The sequence below is a fragment of the Solea senegalensis genome, linkage group LG11 (genome assembly GCF_019176455.1).
Source record: "Solea senegalensis isolate Sse05_10M linkage group LG11, IFAPA_SoseM_1, whole genome shotgun sequence".
Classification (NCBI taxonomy): domain Eukaryota; kingdom Metazoa; phylum Chordata; class Actinopteri; order Pleuronectiformes; family Soleidae; genus Solea; species Solea senegalensis.
In genome coordinates, this window is record NC_058031.1 from 5,094,493 (window position 1) to 5,114,538 (window position 20,046).

Genomic DNA, 20,046 nt, shown 5'->3' on the forward strand with positions numbered 1-20,046 from the left:
ACATTCTGTTCATAAAATGTCACAATTGGCTTGAAAATCATCCAATCCCCTGATTAGCCACACCTGCTTGACTGCTAGTTAACTCAAATATCTGATCAGCCAGTCACACGGCAACGATGGACATGGTCAAGATAACCTGCCTGAAGACAAGACGGAGCGACGGAAAAAAAGGTGCTTTAAGTGACTTCAAATGTTGTGTTTGTTGGAGTTTTTCAGAAACTGCTCATCTGCTGAGATTTTTATGCACAAACTGTCTCCAGGACGTAAAGAGAAGAGAAAATATCCAGTGAGCAGCTGTTTACCTGAGAGAAAATGCCTTGTTGATACCAGAGGTGAGAGAAGAATGACCACACTGGCCAAATCATAACATACATTATCTCAAGTGTACATAGACAACACCATGTAGAGAACAGGGAAACCCAACAATTCACACAGTGAGCAAACACTACAATACCAGTGGAGAGAAAAAAAACTCCCTTTTAACAGAAGATATCTCTGACAGAACTAGACTTAAAGATGTGCAGCTATCTGCCTTGACTGGTTGGGGTGAAAGGAAAAAGGGGCAGAGAGATGGGGCAGAGACAGAAGAAAGAGACCAGGAGCCGATACACAACAACTGTAGCAAGTTATAAGTTTAGACGGGACAGTTCTGAGTCAGTGATGACATGTTTATAGAACTGCAATGTCATTTATACAGGCAGCAGCAGAGATTGTTGATAAAAAATATATGCTGATATCAACTTAAATTATAGCATAATAATAATTGTGATAATATGTATGATAATAATAATAATATTAGCCTCGAAACTGGATCTGGATCCTGCAACCTACAAGACCTACAGAGAGAGGACAGGAAGGAAAGACACAAACTAGGGAGAGAAAGAACAAGGTTAATTACATGTAATCAAGTCATATTCGTACCCTGAGTGTGAGGGAGTGAATGTGAGTGAATGTGAGTGCACCACAGGAATTCCCCCAGTAGTCTACTGTTGTCAAGAACAAGGGCAAGGCAGAACAAAGGACTCAAAGGCAGGATTCTGGACATGATTCAGTCAGTAAACAGAGTTTCCAGGCAGAGGTTCGGTGCAAAAAGGCAGGCAAGTATCTATACATGTAAAAGACTATGACTAAGGCTGTGGTGAAGAGTGCTGGAACGTGAGCTGTGAACATCAACAAACTGGCAGCAAGACAAGACACAGAGGGGAATATAAGCAGGGCTTGATTGGGGAGTGATTGCATGCAGGTGAGGGAGACAGTCAGGGATCAGGTGCACGCAGACGATGAAGGGGGCGGGGCAGACAGGAACCTGAAACAGAGACACGGGTGAGTGATCACAAAATAAAAGAGGAAGACAAGACATGGAACATGAAGGGAAAAAAACAAAAAACAAACTGATTGAACTTAGTTTTGAACTTATTAATATCTTTCAATATTTTACTTTCTTGGAAATGCATGATTATTATTTATTATCTTTATCTTTACTGCAGGATGAATGGAGGACTATCTTATCTTAAAAATATTAAACTTGTATTGGATTAATAAAACCTCTTGCTGAACTTTTCCCTCAAACCCTTTTTCTGTGCGGCAGGAAAAACAAAGATTGGTGAAGATAAAATACCTTCATCTGAAATTCATATGTGATGTTTCTGCTGTTTGTTTTATGACCAGCAGCAGTTTCCAAAGCTTCACTGACCTTTTTATTCCCTCTTAACATCAACTCCTGCTCCTGTTTACTAAAGCGTGAGCAGCCCCAGCCTCTGTGCTGCTGCTGCTGCTGCTGCTGCTCTTCTTCTCTTTATTCTCACTCCTCCAGGGCAAAATCTCAGCATAATCCCTCAGAATAAAGCCGCGCTGTGATTGGACACACGCCTCCTCTATGACTTTCACTCCGCGCGCGGTGATTCGTCACGACGTCACGACGCCGCAGCTCGTGACGCAGTCCCCGGCTCTTCCTCCTGGGCGTCTTCCTCCCTCTGGGCTGTTCCGGATGAGCCTCCATCCCTCCCTCCGCCCCTCTGATCCTCTTATCAGCGAGTAAGCGGCCAAGATGGATGTTGTAAACCAGGTAAGGCTTTGTGGGGTTAAATCATCTCCTTATTTTTATTATCGTGATTGTTTCCTTCGGCAGGTGATGTTAAATGATTTCTCTCATGTTCGTTTTGTCGCGCGCTTTTTTAGAATATGTGTTTTTGCCACAGCCCACCCTGTTTTTTTTTTCTTTTACGCGTCAATGCAGCGTTTTCGATGATTTGTAGTGGAAATTAAAGGCATTTAAAAGATGCATTTGTGTGAAGGAGCAGCGGTGTGATTTTGAGCCGCTGTTGCTGCGGGAGGTGTGATGATGATGGAGACCAGAAAGGAAGGATGTTCAGACTCCGCTGCTCCTGCTTCTGCTGCTGCAGTGACATTTAGTAAAGGAAGGAGATGATGTAGTGTGTTTTTGAAAATTGTTCATTGTCTCAGTTTGTCCGCTGTTGCTATGATAACATACAGGAATGTGATTCATTTCTAAGGCCCCTCGGTGTTTGCGGATAAAGCCGCAGTAGGCCCCGACACAGAAGGACGCGCGCTCTCTCTCCACTCACTCTGCTCTGTGTCACACACGACACGGTTTTTACTGTGGGGGGAGAATAATCAGGTGTGAAATAATGCAGGTGTGATCGTGTTTTTTGGGTGTGTATATACATATTCATATGTGTATGTGTGTGTGTGTGTGTGTGTGTGTGTGTGTATATATATATATATGTATATGTATGTGTGTGTATATATATATATATATATATATATATATTTATATATATATATATATATATATATACATACATATACACACACGTAAATTGTCACTTAATGCGTCATGCGCATAAGATGGATGTTTGGCATCATCTCGGCGCAGGAGGTGACACAATGAGAGAGAAGAGTGGTCTTCAGTGGGAGATGGTGGAGCGGAAAAAACACCATTCTCTGCTTCTTCTTATTCCTGTGCGGCCATTTATTGACGCGCGCGCGCGCACACACACCGCCTTCTTTGTGATGCCGCATTCACCTGCGCACATATGCCTCCACCTTTCTCCTCCTCAGTCACAACACAGGTTTACCACACGAAAGAGAAGAAGAAGAACTCTCTCAAACCCACTTACACACACTATTATTTGTTTTAGTGCATTGCATTAACTTCTGCTAATTTTAATTTAACCATAACCAATTAATGCTGCTTAAGCCTAATCTCAATTTACACTTAACCCTAACAATAGATAGATAGATAGATAGATAGATAGATAGATAGATAGATAGTAAAGGTCGCCAAAAACCAAGGGTTTAAATAAATACAACTGCTTACCATGAAATACATTCCTCCAACTTAACTTATCTCTGACTCATCTCCCCAACACATACTTATCATGACATTTTATCACTCAATGTTTACTAATAAGGATGCATGATATTGATAACCCATATATTGCCAGTGCTTGGTCCGACATAATGTATACAATATCATATTTTTCATACTCATCCTGGAGCAAATGTAGATATATATATTTTCTTCATTCAGCAGAATAAAAATAAACATAAAAGACAATTAAAAATAGTAATAGCTGTAGAGGACAGCAGCATAGAAGTCAAGGAGGTAGAGTAGCAGCTTATTCAGCCAACTGTTATATATCCCACAATACCAATCATTTTAAAGTCAATATATACCGATGTTATCGATATTGTGCTACTTACTAATGTTGTAAATCATAGACTTCCATTCAAATAGAATTGTTTTTGCAGCCAGCACAGTCGCCCTCTGGAGGCTATTCAATAACAAGGGTTTAAATAAATAAAACCCGCTAACCATGACCAGTTAATGATAAGAAATTAGCTAGTAACACGCATACACCTCAGCATTTGAAGTCAATAAAAACAATGACTGTACTGTAGATAGTTTATTCACTGGCAGCAGAGCAGGCCTGTGTTGTCATGGATTGTCTTTTTGTGAGCTGATAATTCTTCTTCTCTAATTCTTTTTGTTGTGTTTTTTTACAGTTGGTGGCCCAAGGGCAGTTCACGGTAGTCAAACAACCTTTGGGATTTATAAAAGTTCTTCAGTGGGTAAGTCGTTTTTAAATGTTTTTATTATTTACACATTTTTAATGGCATTTTCATGTTGTTTTGTGGGGTTTTTTTTTTACATGGAAAATGTTCCATTTTATCACAGCTGTTCACTGTAGATGATAATTCCACGTCTCCTGACTGACACATTTGTGACCTTCTGTTGTACAGAGGTCATATTGTAACGCTGCATGGAGCTTAATAATGAATGTGGCTCCACACTCTGAGAGGATAAAATGGTTCACGGAGGAAGCCGCTCTCACTTACATTTACCTTTTTTTTCAACTCTTCGTAATGTTATTCCTGAGGAGTCTCTGGTTATGATGATGCTGCCCCAGCACGGCCTGAGCAGGAGACACCAGCAGGACGGACGTATTACGTCACCGCTGTAGTAACACGGTGCCGTTCCACTGAGACAAATATAATGACACTTTGTCAAATCCCTCTCAGAGGACGCGACCTCTGCATACCAGTGCAGTATATTACAGCTCTGTGATACACACAAGTACACAACACAGCCTCTAACACCAGAGAAATGGAGCCACAAAACCTCTGATGTGCCTCAGAATAAGCAGTAAGAGTAGCTTATTGATTAGGACATCATATCCTATATTAAGACAAATAATCATCAAACCATAAAAGTAAGTAAGTAAAAACATATCTTATATCTTATATGCATGGTTCTCAAAATGTGGTGCGTGTAGCACCAGTGGTACGCAGGCAAAAAAATTATAATAATTACAGTCACCTTATCTCTGATTTCACTATACCAGTGTGTGAAGTATCTGTGAGGAAGAGGAGGATGATGAGAGAGCAAATTATCTTATTGGGAATTAGGAATAAATCTCCGACTGAAGTGTAGCTGACTGCGCAACGTATTTACACCTCTGTATTTTAACGTTGGCGATAATGGTGTTAGTTTGAGAGCTCAAAATGTTCTCAGGTGGTACTTGGTCTAAAAAAAGTATGTAAAAAGAGTATTTTATGAATACACACATCTTAGCTCCTGCTCGCCTCTGTCTTATTCAATCAACTTATTCATCAATTCATCTTATTCCATATATATATGTATATGTATGTGTGTGTATATATATGTACGTATGTATGTGTATATATATATATATACATATTCCTATATATATCAATCAAGACAATAACATAAAGACATAGTTTGGTGATGTTGGGATCACATATAAAGTAGGGATCATGAGCTTCACCTCAATTCCTGATTAAGTGACTGATCCATCTTTTTCCCAACGTGGATTTGCATTCCAGCTTTTTGTTATTTATTTTATTTTATTTTATTTGTCCTTTATTTAGCCAGGAAGGTCCCACTGGAATACAAGATCTCTTCTTCCAGGGAGTCCTGGTCAAGATAGCAGCATATCTAGTACAAACAGTTACAGAATCAACTACCCTGCCACGCCATCCCTCCCTTGTTTCTCTCTATTTTTTCCAACATGGCTTTAATTTGTGAAATATGTGCAGGACCGGTGGATCTGTGGTGTAACACAGAAGAGTCCTGGCATTTTAGTACAAAGCAGCGTTTAGAGTGTTAAGTACCCTTATGTATACTGTAAAGTACCCAGAACAAAGCAGCAGTTCTAAAAAAAAGCAAATGACGTCATTAAGGTCATTACCTTCAAAATAAACATGGTTTTCTATGGATTTAAAGAGTAATAGAAATCATAACTCTTGAATATAAAAGAAATCCCCTAATTTTTTAGTTTTTCCAATGTAGAAATGTTACATGCGATTCCTATAATTAAACATATAATGTGTTGTTTGTCCTCCATCAGCAGCAGCAGCACGGTGAGGCTGCTGGGTAAACAGCAGTGCTTCTCTACGGCAGTTTGTTTTGTGTACAGCTGGTGCACCGCACCACACTGCTGCGAGTACGAGTACTAATTACACAGACGGACCCCTCAGCTAAACAAGGAGCTCACTCTCTATCTGTGAATCCAAGTGCTCCTTCATTTCATTTCTTTAGTCTACGTTAAAGCCCGATATTATGTCAGGAATTGGAAAAGTAGCTTCTCTGATAATTGATTCTTTTACATTTACTCAATTATCAGGCAAATAGTAGTTGCTCGCTCTCAAATTTGAGAATTTTTGGACAGCTTATACTCTTATCAAAACAAGCAATATGACAAAGGTCTTTCGTGACCCAAGGTTAATCATGATTAATGATCGTTAAATATTTACTTTCACTGTAATTCTGTGCACATTGTGGATGGGTATAGAGGAAGGAAATTAGCTTTTCAACCGGCTTTTCAGCCCGGAGAACGTAACGCAAACACACACTTACAGTTTGAAAGATGCAGATGGCCACCAGGGGGCGACTGCACTGGTTTAAAAAGAACTCCGTTTGAATGGGGAAAAAATTCGCCTATTTCTGACTTGATTTATAACGTCATTTCCCTGAGCTTCTAACGGTCTCAATCACTAGTTTCAGGTCTTCTCGCATAAAACTTAATATTAAATTTGGATGAATTATTGTCTTGATCTACACACATCTTATTCTACAGACATTATTTAACACAGATCTGCAGAAAAATAATGAGAATAATGATGTAAGAATCATGTCGCAATTCCTGTCAAAATAATTGCAATTAGATCGTTCAGCCCTACTGGTTTGCAGGTTGCAAAAAAACTATCTTGCCTTTGATTCAATTGTCAATCTTGCGATACCAAAACAGGAGTTCATCTTGCAACCAGAATTCTTTTTAAACACACAGTCTATAAACACATTTATACAGTCGTAAACGTGCGTGCCAGAGCAGCCCCGCTCTATAATAGGCTCTGCAGATATGCCAGGGAAAGATTCAGAGGCATGGAGCAGTGGATCCTGCTGCATGACTCTGTAGTCCTTCCCTGGAGCGGTGTGAGTGTGCCAACACCTCACCACTGCCTCCCCGGGTCACAGCGAGCCAGTGACCAATCAGCAGCCGCACTCGGGAAGCCAGGCTCCATGAATCATCTGTCAGAAGGCCTGCATGCCTCAGCGTCAGCCCGGAGGAGGAGGAGCTGCAGGAGCTGCTGCCCTTTCTGCATTAATATGGGCATGCATCAGGAGAGGAGAGGAGAGGAGAGGAGAGGAGAGTCCTCGTGGGTATTTTTCCAGATTCAGTGGGAACAGGCAGTAAAAATAGATGCTTTTGTAGAGTTGAATCAAAGCAGTTCTCTGGCAGCCACCATGCATTGAGATTCCTTCAGAATAAAAACAAAGCATATTCTATTCTATTCTATTCTATTCTATTTAGAGCTGAAACAATTACTCGATTAATTGATGATTAATCAATTACTAAATGAATCGTCAACTAATCTGATAATCAATGAATCGGTTTAAAGCTTCTTTGCATGATTAAAACAAGATTCCTGATTGTTTCAGCTTCTTAAATGTGAATATTTTCTTCATTTCTTATAAAACAAAGAAAATAATTGTACGTTGCAGCTCTAATTATGTTCATATGTTTGAAAGTAGAACGACGGATGGAGCTGTAAACGGATTGTTTACCCTTTAAATCAGTGGTGTATGTCGGGGGGTTTCGGAGGCGAGATGAGTGAAAATATGCATGTGAAAGCTTCAGAACACAAATGTTGTGAGATATAAAGTGCATGTGTGAATCATTTGGCTTTGCCCACCTCCCTCCTTCCATCCCTCTCTCTCTCTCCCTCTCTCTCTCAAAGCCCACATGTGACGTATGTTGGAGGACATTGAGTTCCCAAATGCAGCCGATGTACTGAGCACACTAAACACTGTGTGACAGGAGTTTCCACTGCTTGCAGGATTGGACATTTTCACTCTGTGACTCACTCACAGCGAACACAAAAAGGCCGTTTGTGAGAATGTGAATTCATTTTCACTGTGGTCCCTAATGTGCGATAAAAACGCTGTAGATTTTTGTTGTAACTCACAATGATGAAGCCTGGCACAAAACTATAGCGTTGTTTATTTTTTTTTGCACTCGTGCCTCTGGCTTTGTTGGCGTGTTATTTATTCATTTATTTTATATATTATATAATGCTAATGGCACGCTGTAAATGTCTGTTATATAAAATATTAGAACCTTGGCAGTCGGAGGAGATACGAGGGAGGGCTTTCGGTCCAAACACTGTAAAAATATTTTTATACATGCACACATTTGTTTGGACGAGGGTGGTGCGGTGACTATTCAGTCCAAGTTTTGCACGCTCCAGAGAAACGGCCGTCCAGGAAAACTTAATTTTTGGGTTGAATTCATCTGCTACAAACTGGAGAAACCAGTTATAGAGACTCAGCCACTCCCCAAATATTACAGTCTATTACTTGAGAACGTGTGTCAAAATGTAATTGCAGATGAATTATTGTCTCGATCTATAAACGTGTTATTCTACAGACTGATGAAAACATCTTTGATTCTCTCAGATCTGCACAAATATCGCACAGTAATCATTTTTAAGTATGTTTTTTTTTTTTAATGAAAATGAGATTAATGATGTAAATATCACAATTGCAATTCCTGTCACAATAATCGCCATCAGATATTTATTCAGAATCGTTCAGCCTTAGTGTCAAACTCATTTTAGTTCAGGAGCCACATACAGCAGTTCCCGGACCAGAAAATTTAGTATAATAACCTATAAACAACACATTTTTCCCTTTATTTTTACATATAATGAAGTATCTTTTTACAAAACATATCATTAACAACCTGAAACAAAGCTTGAACACATTTGCATTACAACGTACTTAAACAAAAAAATTATAGTATCTCTCATGATAATGAGAAAAACTATGTTTTTATATGGTTAGATTCTAATCCTTATGTAAAATTCATCCCTGCAGGCCATATCAGACCTGGATCTGGTGAGCCGGTTGTGGTCCACGTGCCATATGTTTGGGACCCCTCGTGTAAACAACTACACAAAGACCAGATAATCAGGATTAATGACCACAATGGCTTTCAACGGTTTCATTGCATAAGAAACTGTAGACAGCACGTAGATTTGACGTATTATCATAAACTACACTGTATTATTATTGACACACAACACGAAAACATGTGCAGTTTTCCAAATACCACACACATCATTTAGAAAATAGTGTCACCATATACATTTACACAGAAGAGAACACGCACGTGATTTATTTACAGAAGGTTGCTTTTTTTTGTATGATTCTCAAAAATCATTATCAGTGTCTGTCAGTCAGTTTATCGTTGACTACTGTTATTCCTTCTTCTTCGTATTCTTATCCTTATTTTGCGTGCACCCGTTTTTATGTAGAGGGACACAGAAAGAAAAGACAGAAGGACAGGCAGTGTGAGAAAAGCTGTAGCCGACAGATTGTTTGTATCTCCTCCACACAGAGGAGCTGACAACCACCCAGCATACCACGGAGGCTAGAAACCAGCCTCTGCCTCCTCACTGTGTGACGCTGCCAGCAGTGTTACCATGGCACCTAACACTCAGTGTGCCACCATTTCTTTTCTCAGTCTGGCTGTCCCTCACCTCCTCCTCCTCCTCCTCCTCCTCCTCCATCACTCCATCCTTCCACTCGTGTATCACTGTAAAAGTGCAGCTCATTATTCTTTTTCCCACTCCTGGTTTTAGACATGATTGCCAGTGTTGGTCAGATTCGGTATTTAATGGATCGTCTGCCACGTCTTTTTATCTTATAACACCATCATCAGATTATGTTAATTTGTCCAATTAGATAAATGTCCAAATACCTTAAGAATTATTAACATTGACTGAGCTGTGCTGTGTAGAATGTGAGCATGTTAACATATAAAAGTAAGATCATCTGCTGAGGCTATGTTAGAGCAGCTAAAATGGCTGCTGACTTATTAGTAGCATTGCTTTTCATATGTGTATATATATATATATCTATATATATGTATATAGATATATATACATATATATGTATTGTTCTGAGGCTAAATGTCATAGTAACACCATTCTTTTTAGATGATTAAATGATTATTAAATGATTTGAAAACTTTCTCAAAAAACACACATTTACAGCTTCTTACTAGTTCTACATAGTTAAAACGTAGACACTTTATTCAAACTTCAAAGAATATTCACATCATTCAGTCCTTTCAGAATTTTGAAAATCTTAAAAAAATACTCAACTTTATTTATAAGACGACTTCTCACTAGGGTTGTGGTTGCGTTTGTTGATTGACTGACTGAAAAAGTTCTTTAGAATAGAAGTCGATATGAAAATCTGAAGAATCTACCTCTCACTTGATATTTATACAGTCACTAAACCTTTTCCTGAAATTATAAAGGTCCCAATCGCTAAAAGTCTTCTTTCCAAGCAAATGATGTCACTTTTGATAATTCTGTTCCCTTGTTAGAGGAAAACAGACGATAAAACATGGCGTCTGCGGACAACACTGTGATTGACTGTGATTGACGATAAGACATGTGCCATGTTTTATTGTCCGCTATCGTGAGCGGACAACACTGTGATTGACAGCTGCTATTGTCCAATAGGAGTTGGGTGATGGTTTCATGATGTCGTATTTAAATACACAGACAAGACGGTGCAAATTTATGATATTTTAACGTAATCATCTCCTAAAAACTCCACTTTTTTGTGCCTGATACCGATATCACAAACTCGAGTTTCTACCGATACCGATATGAGTCCGACAAAGTAATTTTAGACAGTTAATGAACGTATGAAGCTGTAAAGGACACTTTTGTGCCGAGTCATTCCAAAGATATAAATCTGTGTAACAAATGAACAAGTTCAAACATGACTCAGCTAAAATGCTTTTGCTGATTTGTATTGAAGCATGCGATATACAGTATGTAGGATTTTGTTTGGATTTGACATTTTTATCTGTCTGATATCTGATCCAGTGATTTTGGTACTGACCGATACAGATTCCCATCCCTGTAAAAGTTGCTGCTTCCTTGATTAATTCTTCACTTATATCTCTAACTCAAAACACTTAAAGCTCAGTCAGTTGAAGGAGTATGAGGCTTGCTATTCATAAAGAGAGAATCGACTATTATTCTTCACCAGTGTCTTTGAAGTGGAAGAAGGAGCAGTAGGAGGAGGAGGAGGAGGAGGCAGCTGTGGGTCTCCGTATTGATTCATCTCACGAGACTGAGTGAACTCTCTCAGAGGGATAATGAAAGAATCATATGTACACTGGGAGCTATGAACAGCCTCAGTAATAAAACAGTTCAAATCATAACAAAAGGAGATGGATGGTCTGTATCTGTTCGCGCTGTAAACCGAGTGTTGCCGACACTGCACATGCTGTAGATCTGCAGCTTTACACCCTTTTATTCTTAAAATGTATTTAAGTAATTTAAGAAAAATGGGGTTCACCAAAAAGGCTGATTTTGTTGGCTGGAAACAGCATGATTTTGTGTGGATTTCAGTGTCAAAATCAGTGCACACTTTGTACTTAGAGACGTAGCTGCTGTGGTTCAGGAGGCAGAGTGGGTCATCCACTAATCACAGGGTTGGTGGTCAGTCCAACTCTGCATGTTGGAAATGTCTCGGTGCGAGATAGTGAACCTCAAATTGCTCCTGATGATGTACTCACTCAAGCGTAAAGCCCTTGAGTGATCATTACGATAGTTTTGCACTATTTCCTGAAAACTAATCTTCCAATAGTTCCAGATAGGATTTTCAAAATAAGAGAGTTTTTCTTGGCTCTACTCTCTACCTTACTCCCACATTCATCAGCCCTACAGTCATTTGCATTGATTGTAATTAAGCTTTTTGCACTGATGATGGGTGAGGACTCAGGATTCAGGAGAATCCGCTTGAGTCTGGTTTTATTTTACTCTCAAAATGCCTCCCTTGCATTTTTGTGGAAAACGATGATGTCATAGTCCCCCCTCATCATCTTCCTCTTTATGTCCATCCATCCGTCTTTGGTTCAGTGTATGCATGACAGGTCGCCCGTTCATCACATAGAGACAAACAACCATCCACTCTCACACTCATTGTCAACTCGAAAGTGTTTTTGGACTGTGGGAGGAGGGGAAACCAGAGAACCCGGGAAAATCCCACGCACATATGGCAACACACGCCCCTTTTTAGGGCTCAAGGTGATAAATGAAAGTGGTTTAGTATTTCATCCACTAAACTATGCGTCACATCTACATCAAATGTGATATTGAAAAGAACTCGACAGACTTGTGTTTGAAATGCGCAGTGACATTCCCAGTGCTTAAATGAAGACATTTGGACATGAGGACGTACACATTAAGAGTCCTGTCCATCTCCACATAATTATGCCAGCAGGTTTTCTCAAGCATGAATTATATGATACTTACTATTTTCATATAGATGGTATATCTACATATAAAACTGTATACATGATGTTCAAATTAGATTACAGATTACATTTCTTTGGGTGGAGAAGGGACAAAAATGGCTCGACAATGGCATAGACAATGTCGTGCTTATGGAAAACCCTTTTTAAAAATGACAAAGTAAAAGATCGTGCAGCCCGAAAAATAAAAAATGGCCGTGCAGCAACAGAGAAGGACGACTAAAGCGACCACAGTGATGTTTGTGTCAGACAGTTACTCCGTGTAAATCCCACAAACGAGCCTCTGACTCACATTAGTGGGAAAGATTACTGTAAATAGTTTAGTGTGTTGGAGCCTGCAGTAGGTTCAGGCCTTACTACACGATGACAGATAAGAAGGTAGTGACATTACTTTGTGTGTGTGTGTGTGTGTGCTGTGACTGGCTGTACGATCACTTGTAGTTAAGTATTTGGTGACAGATGGGAGAGCACCTCAGTCAGATTAATAGCTGGATTTTCCATCCAATCGGATCTAGGCTGCAGCATAGGGAGGGTGTGGTAAAAATAGTCTGACTCCACTAATCTGCTCTGTGTGTGTGTGTGTGTGTGTTCACTTTTATTTGTTGCCTTGTAAGGACCTTCTTGTCATAAACACTGACCTTGTCAGGAGTAGTCGTCCTCATGGAGACCAAAAACAGGTCCCTAAAGACGCAGAACCTAAGATTTGAATTTGTTTTCAGGTTAAGGTAAGGGTTACTGGTTATGGTTATGGTTAAGGTTAGGGAGAACACTTTGTTCAGGTCGTCCTTAAAAGAACAGCCGTGCAAACCTGCGTGTGTGACTTTATCTCCATTGCCATTGGAGCGATTGCAGCACAATCTCTATTTCGTAGGCTAACCCAAAATAAAATGACAGAAAGGCAACATCATCTAAATGCAATGGGTAACCATGGCAACTGTGTAACCTGGTGATACCACTGCACTGATTTGCACCCTGTGTGTGTGTTTTTGCAGCAGCCGCTCACCACGATTGGTGGAACGTGGGTGTGCTTGAAGCACTGCAGGTGGTGAAAGCACCGTGTCACCTGTTTTACACTAGAACGCTTTGTTGATATGGCTGCATCATCCGTGACTAAACTATAAACAACAAATCACTGTGTGTGTGTGTGTGTTTTCTCTTTTTACACTCTGATCTGATTTGAATCTTTCTTCTCTCCCTCGCAGATCTTTGCAATCTTCGCCTTCTCGACATGTGGCAGTTACTCTGGCATGTTCAAGATGAGTGTGGAGTGTAAAAACCGGTCGGATAGTGACCTAGACATTGAAGTACAATTTGAGTATCCATTCAGGTATGTATTTTGGCCTTGCTTTCTCTCAGAACCAGAACCAGAATCAGAATCAGAATACTTTATTCATCCCAGAGGGAAATTCAATTCGCCACAGTTCGAAAAAACAGAGCAGATCAGAAAATAGAAATCAGTGTAAAATATTGAAAATCAAGGTACAAAACTAGACATAAAGGTATAAGAACGAGAATCAAAGTAAAGTATCAGAATAAATGTACAATATAAAAGTAGAAATATAAAATATGAAGCATAACAATAAAGTAAAATGTAAACGTTTAAATGAAATAAAATTATGTATCTCAAAAGTTGTGGACATATAATACAGTATGTACTTGAAGAGAATGATTTGCAGTATGTATATGTATACATATATATCATGTACTGAAGTGATGACAGACAGATGATCTGTTCAGTTATGTACATACTGTAATTATAGGTGTATATTGCAGTTGTTATATAAATTGGCTTCAGGTTTTTTCCTCTTTAATGTTAACATTAAATATGAAAACTGCTTAAATGGGCTGTATGTAAGATTATTCATACAGAAATTATGTTTTTAATGCCAGTGAAGGTCATAATGTGACTTGAAAAATGGAGACCTTCCGTACCTTTCCAGGAATTTATTTACCCGGGGAGAATAAATCTAGGTAATCTTTGTGCTTTGCGTTTCCACCGCACCTCAAAGTTCCAGAAAATGACACTCAGCAAATACAAAGAGCCTGGACGTCATCGTCCGTCCACTTGTTGTACATTCCTTTTCTTTTGCTCCATATTTTTGAAATGACTGTTCTTCTTTTAAAGGTCTTAGGTTTAAAGGTGGGTTGCAGCCGCACTGGCTCAAACTGATGCAAAATGTGTTCCACCAATAAGTGTCTTCTGCACACAGCCCCGCCCCTCTCGTAATCTGAAAAGTCCCGAGTTGGGATTAGGTACTTCTTTCTTTCATGAGGCTGCAGTTCAGTAATGACCACAGGTGTCGCTATAGCACGACTGAGTATTAGGGCCACATTGAGGGGGAAAAAACTTCACAGTCTTCCAGATTAAAGTCTTCATTTACAAGATTAAAGATGTACATTTACAAGAATGTCTGGAGGCTAGAGGTTTAAGACAAATGTTGTTGTCTTATTTTGCCATTGGCTGTGACATTTACAGCTCTATGATCGATGAAGGACTTTCTTATCTTATTTTTCCAGTCTTTGCTCGTGCTGTATTTTCACTGATCATTTCTGTGTCTGTTCTCAGGCTCCATCAGGTTTACTTTGACGTTCCCACCTGTAAGGGAGGGAAGGACGAGCGTCTGTTCCTGATTGGGGACTACTCCTCCTCAGCCGAGTTCTTCGTCACCATCGCTGTCTTCTCCTTCCTCTACTCGATGGCAGCCCTGTCTGTATACTGTTTCATACTGGAGAAGTACCGTGAAAACAACAAAGGCCCCCGGATCGTGAGTTTGTTCATCCCACACTTTCTGGGGATAAAAATCCTGCCGAAACTTTCATTTTATAGTCCCTTGTTTGGCAGTAAAAGTGATTTTCTGGTCCCCCGATTCCCAGGACTTTGTTGTGACGGCGGTCTTTGCCTTCATGTGGCTGGTGTCTTCCTGTGCTTGGGCTAAAGGCTTGTCAGATGTGAAAGGAGCCACTGATCCAGAGAATGTCATCAATCAGGTCGCGGCCTGTGAAGAACAAGAGAACCGCTGTCGTGAGATTTACGAACCCAAAGTCTCCGGCCTCAACACCTCCGTGGTGGGTCCTGAATTCTTCATACCGAGTGTATGTGTTGTGTTGATTTGAGGAGAGACACAGTAAACACTTATCTCCCTTCTGCTCCACAGGCCTTTGGCTTCATCAACTTGATCCTGTGGATAGGAAACCTGTGGTTTGTGTTCAAGGAGACCGGCTGGATGGCTGCCTTTGCTGGAACATACGTCCCATCGCAGGAAAAGCAGCCCGCTCCTGACTCCTTTGCGCAGGGAGGCTACGGACAGCAGGACCCCTACGCCGGCTCCCAGGGAGGCTACCAGCCAGAATACGGCCAGCAGGGAGGCTACAACGAGGAAGGAGGTTACAGCCAGGGCTATGAACAGCAGCCCACCTCCTACTCTAATCAAATGTGAGCTTGTCCAGCCAAACCACAGCTGTAGGATGGTAAGTTCAATGACTTTTCCTCTCATTATAGAGGTAATGATCTAATCTTAGTTGTCATGTAAGGTCAGACTGAGGATTTATTGGGTAATGCCAGTGTTTATTAGGTTAATCTGATATATGGTTATGTCAAAATTTAGTTTTACTAGTTGGGTTGCCACTTTTTATCTGAAATATGGATATAACTCACGTTTAAAGTTCAAAATACAGCCTAATTAGTGCCTGGTCCAGCAGAGGGCGCAGTGAGTGCAGCTTGGCGTTAGATCCACTTTGAATTCATCAGAAGAATCAAAAGAGATGAGGTCTCACTGCTTTGTAAATGACAAACAGACTTTTCTCGCGGCGCCTTTGCTCTATTGGGTGATATTCAAATGTGGAAATGTCATTCTGACGTGTGAAACATAATCATTGATACACCTGCATCAATTATCAATGTTAAAATGAAACCTTTCATAGGTGCTTACTAAGTTAATTATATATGAAATATGTATCTAGTTTTTGAGGGGATGTCTGTCTTTGCTCTATTATACAGAGTAAGATGTCATTGGAATGTCTTGGCCTGATTGTGACTATTTAAAATTTGCCGAGCATCATTGCGCACTACATTCAAAATACATTTCAATATATATATATATATATATATATATATATATATATATATATATACATATATACATGTGTATATTTTATATGTCCAATATTTGATCCAGTGATTTTGACCGTTATCGGACCGATACTGATTCCCATCCCTCATTTTTACAGTGAACACATAGCGTCATCTCCTCCAATATTTCCAGAGACAAGAGAAATGCCTCGTGTCACATTTTGTCCACTCAATTATGGCGATTATGACTCATAAAGTTATATATAAAATTCTTCATCGCAGCACGGAAGGCGAAGAACGTTAATGGTCACAGAAACATGACTAACGCGTGTCAATCTTGGGATTATTCGCGTCATTAGATGCTTCTTTTGGGAATTCTATAGGAAACTCTATGGAAAATGTGAATTATATAATGACACATTTACCAATATTTTCCCCTCCTTCCTCCCTCCATGTCTCTCTCTCTGCTTTTACCTTTCTCCTCCTCTCAGGGTGACTTTGTGATGTTGGAGTGTGGCTCTCGAAGCACCACCTATATTTCCACACTGTTTGTCTGTTTGTGTATCTGTGAGCTGACCGGCGGAGGGTGGGTGGGAGCCACGGAGGGAGGAGAGCGGTGGGGCCCGGGGGGGCGGGGAAAGGAGATGCCAATGTGGTGCGGGGGGGTTCATGGGGGTGAGGCAGGGATTGGGGGGGGGACATCTTTGCTGTTTATGATGTTTATTCTCGTGATGTATTTAAACTGTAGAAGACAACCGAGGATTGTCTGTTTGGTTATACGAGAAAAAACTTGAATACAAATACCAAAACATTCGTTGACGAACATTTAAGAGAAATCTTGCGATGGAAAAGACTTACATTTATTGGGGAGGGGAAAAAAATGTAGTGATATTTAACTTGGGAGAATGTATTTGTCTGTGATGTGTAAATATCAACATGTGATTATATGTACACAGTTGAATAATTGTGCACTCCATATTAGTTGTTATACAACAAATGTTGAGCACAGAGTTATTCAATTGCATTACTTTTGGTTCTTTCTAGGAGCTCACATAGTTTAACCTTTTCCCTTAAATTCCCTTAATTGAATTTATTCATCTCAGAAACTCTTTTTTGTTCATGTTTCATATATGATGGGAAACAATTTGGAAAGTGTTGAAAGGGAAAACAAAGTGAGTGAGTGAGTAGAGGGGAAAGTGGAATATAGAGCAGTAGGTTGAGTGGGATTTACAGTTTACAGATAGATTGTTTATGTTTTTCTATACATTTTTTTTTCCCATCAAATATCACAACGACCTTGAGTAAAATACACATTAAATAACATTTTAAATCCCGACATACAAGAATAAAAAAAAAAACTGCATAGGGTTAAGGAAATTAGTGAGCATGGTAGCATCTCGTATTTGCTGTGCTCTATATAGTGTACTATCAGTATGTGAATCAGGGGCAGAGAACAACAGTTTTAGAAGTGCGTGCGTGCGTGTTTGTTTGTTTGTTTGTTTGTTCCGTTTTTACGTAATGGTACCCAACACATTCAGTCAGTGAGCCTCGTCTTGTTTTTTCCGATCGCCTTTCACAAAGTTTAAGACAGAGTCATATAGTTTTTTAACGGGTGTTTCTATAAAACACTGAAATCAGTGACATACATACATACTCACATTAACAGGAGCAAGGCACATGAGAATATAACGTATATTAAACCTGAAATATCTTGATTATGCCATGGTAAACAAATCTTATTATTATTATTATTATGCAGCTGTCTAAACAGTACGTGTCCACTTTATGCTTCTCCTGCATCCTCAATCCTTCTTTATCTATTTCCCTCTTGATGAAGGCAAGTGAATTTATTGCATGCATCTTACATCTTATATCCTAGAGCATCCCTGGACATATTTTAGAGGCCGAGGCTCAAGCAGGAAAGCACTACTAGACGACACAACAATTACCGCGTTTGATCCATCATAGTCATTTCTTGCACAGCACACACACACAGCAGCTCTGCTATATTCTACTCAAAGCACAAAGTAAGTGCTGCAATAATGACTTGTTTCCAGACATAGATACACCTGCCAGTCCTCCGTTTGGATATTCAAGATCATGTTTGCTGAAAGGTCAGAGATGTCGTTTTGATTGGTAGTTGCATCCACAATCCCTTTCAATATGAATGGCCCTCCACCCCCAGTATATCAAAATTTTTCAAAAGAAATTATATATACACACACATATATATGTGTATATATATATATATTTATATATTTATATATACATACATATATGTACTAAATTCTTTGGTTCAGGCAGTTTAGAAGCACCTGGCTTTTCTCTCTTCTAGTCTCCGCCCCCTCCCACCTCTTTCTTTCTGTCCTTTCCCTCCATGTCTTTCACGGTAGCTCTTATGAATATGCTGAAATGAAATATACTCTGTTGTTAGTGGTGAATGATGTCTTGTGATAATCTCTACGCCTTTGGATAGTGCTGTGTTTATTGTGTATGATGTATTCATATTAGTATTTATGATAATGAAAAGTCAAGAGGAAAAAAAAAAAATCCAAGACTCTCCAGAATTCCGCTGTATTCTTATTATTATATGGGATCCATGTGTAACAAAATGAAATAAACTTGAAATTATTCTGTTGAAGGTTAAAATGTGTACTTCTGTTCATAGGAGGGTTTGTTTTTTTCCGTCTTTGGGCAGTTTGTTTTGTAATGTTCTTATAAGTGATACAGTCTTCAAATAGAAAGCTCTAAAATGACAATATTGTTTATAGATACAGCACGTCCTTGGCTGGTCTATTTCTAAGGCATTTCAACACCATTTTAGCAGGACATGGGCCAATATGTAGGTTAGCGTTATTTGCAGACTGACGATTTATACAAAACTACACTTATGTTGTGCTTTTCTTGAGCAAAATGCAGCGCTGGTGGCTCTCGCAGGTTGCTCATATACAGCATTTTGTCAGCTTCTGCAGCTGCTGCACCATATTATTTTATTCTATACAAATGGCAAATACAATTGTGCAGTAGTTGATACGTATTCATTTGGGCTACAAATTAAGTATGTTCCAAGTGTGTGGGAAAGACTGGGTGAAACATGGAGACAAGAAGGAGACACACAATGTATCCACAGATAAAAGATTTATTATTTTATTTTTGAGATTTGCCCTCCATTTTACAGTTTGTGTGACATCAAGAAAAATTCAAAATATAAATAAAAACCATCCACGCAGGAGTGTTCTTGCTATTCATAACTGATTTTAAGGTATTAGTGATATAATGCATTAAAAAACATACTTATGAATCAAGACCAGGTTAAGTCCAATCCAAAGACACAGTGGCATGAAGACTAACAGAGCCGGGAATCAAACTCAAACTCAACATCAATAATAATACTTTTACTTCTAAAGTTTAAGTGCATTTTATGCCACAAAATTACTTTTGATACTTAAGTACAGTAAATGTCATACACTTTAAGACTTTTACTTCAGTAATCTTCTAAAAGGTGACTTCAACTTCTACCAAAGTCATTTTCTGGTAAGATACTTGTACTTTTACTAAAGTATCCCTTGTAGGTACTTTATACAACAC

General features: G+C 39.3%; 1 protein-coding gene across 1 annotated transcript; it reads left to right on the forward strand.

The window, feature by feature from the left end:
• The first annotated feature begins 1,984 nt into the window (after positions 1-1,984).
• sypb (synaptophysin b) lies at positions 1,985-18,668 on the forward strand. Its single transcript, XM_044038989.1, has 7 exons — positions 1,985-2,065; positions 4,030-4,095; positions 13,592-13,716; positions 14,956-15,154; positions 15,264-15,455; positions 15,545-15,857; positions 16,950-18,668. The coding sequence occupies exons 1-6, from the start codon at positions 2,048-2,050 to the stop codon at positions 15,824-15,826; spliced, it is 882 nt and encodes a 293-aa protein (XP_043894924.1). The 5' UTR covers positions 1,985-2,047; the 3' UTR covers positions 15,827-15,857; positions 16,950-18,668.
• The last annotated feature ends 1,378 nt before the right edge of the window (positions 18,669-20,046 follow it).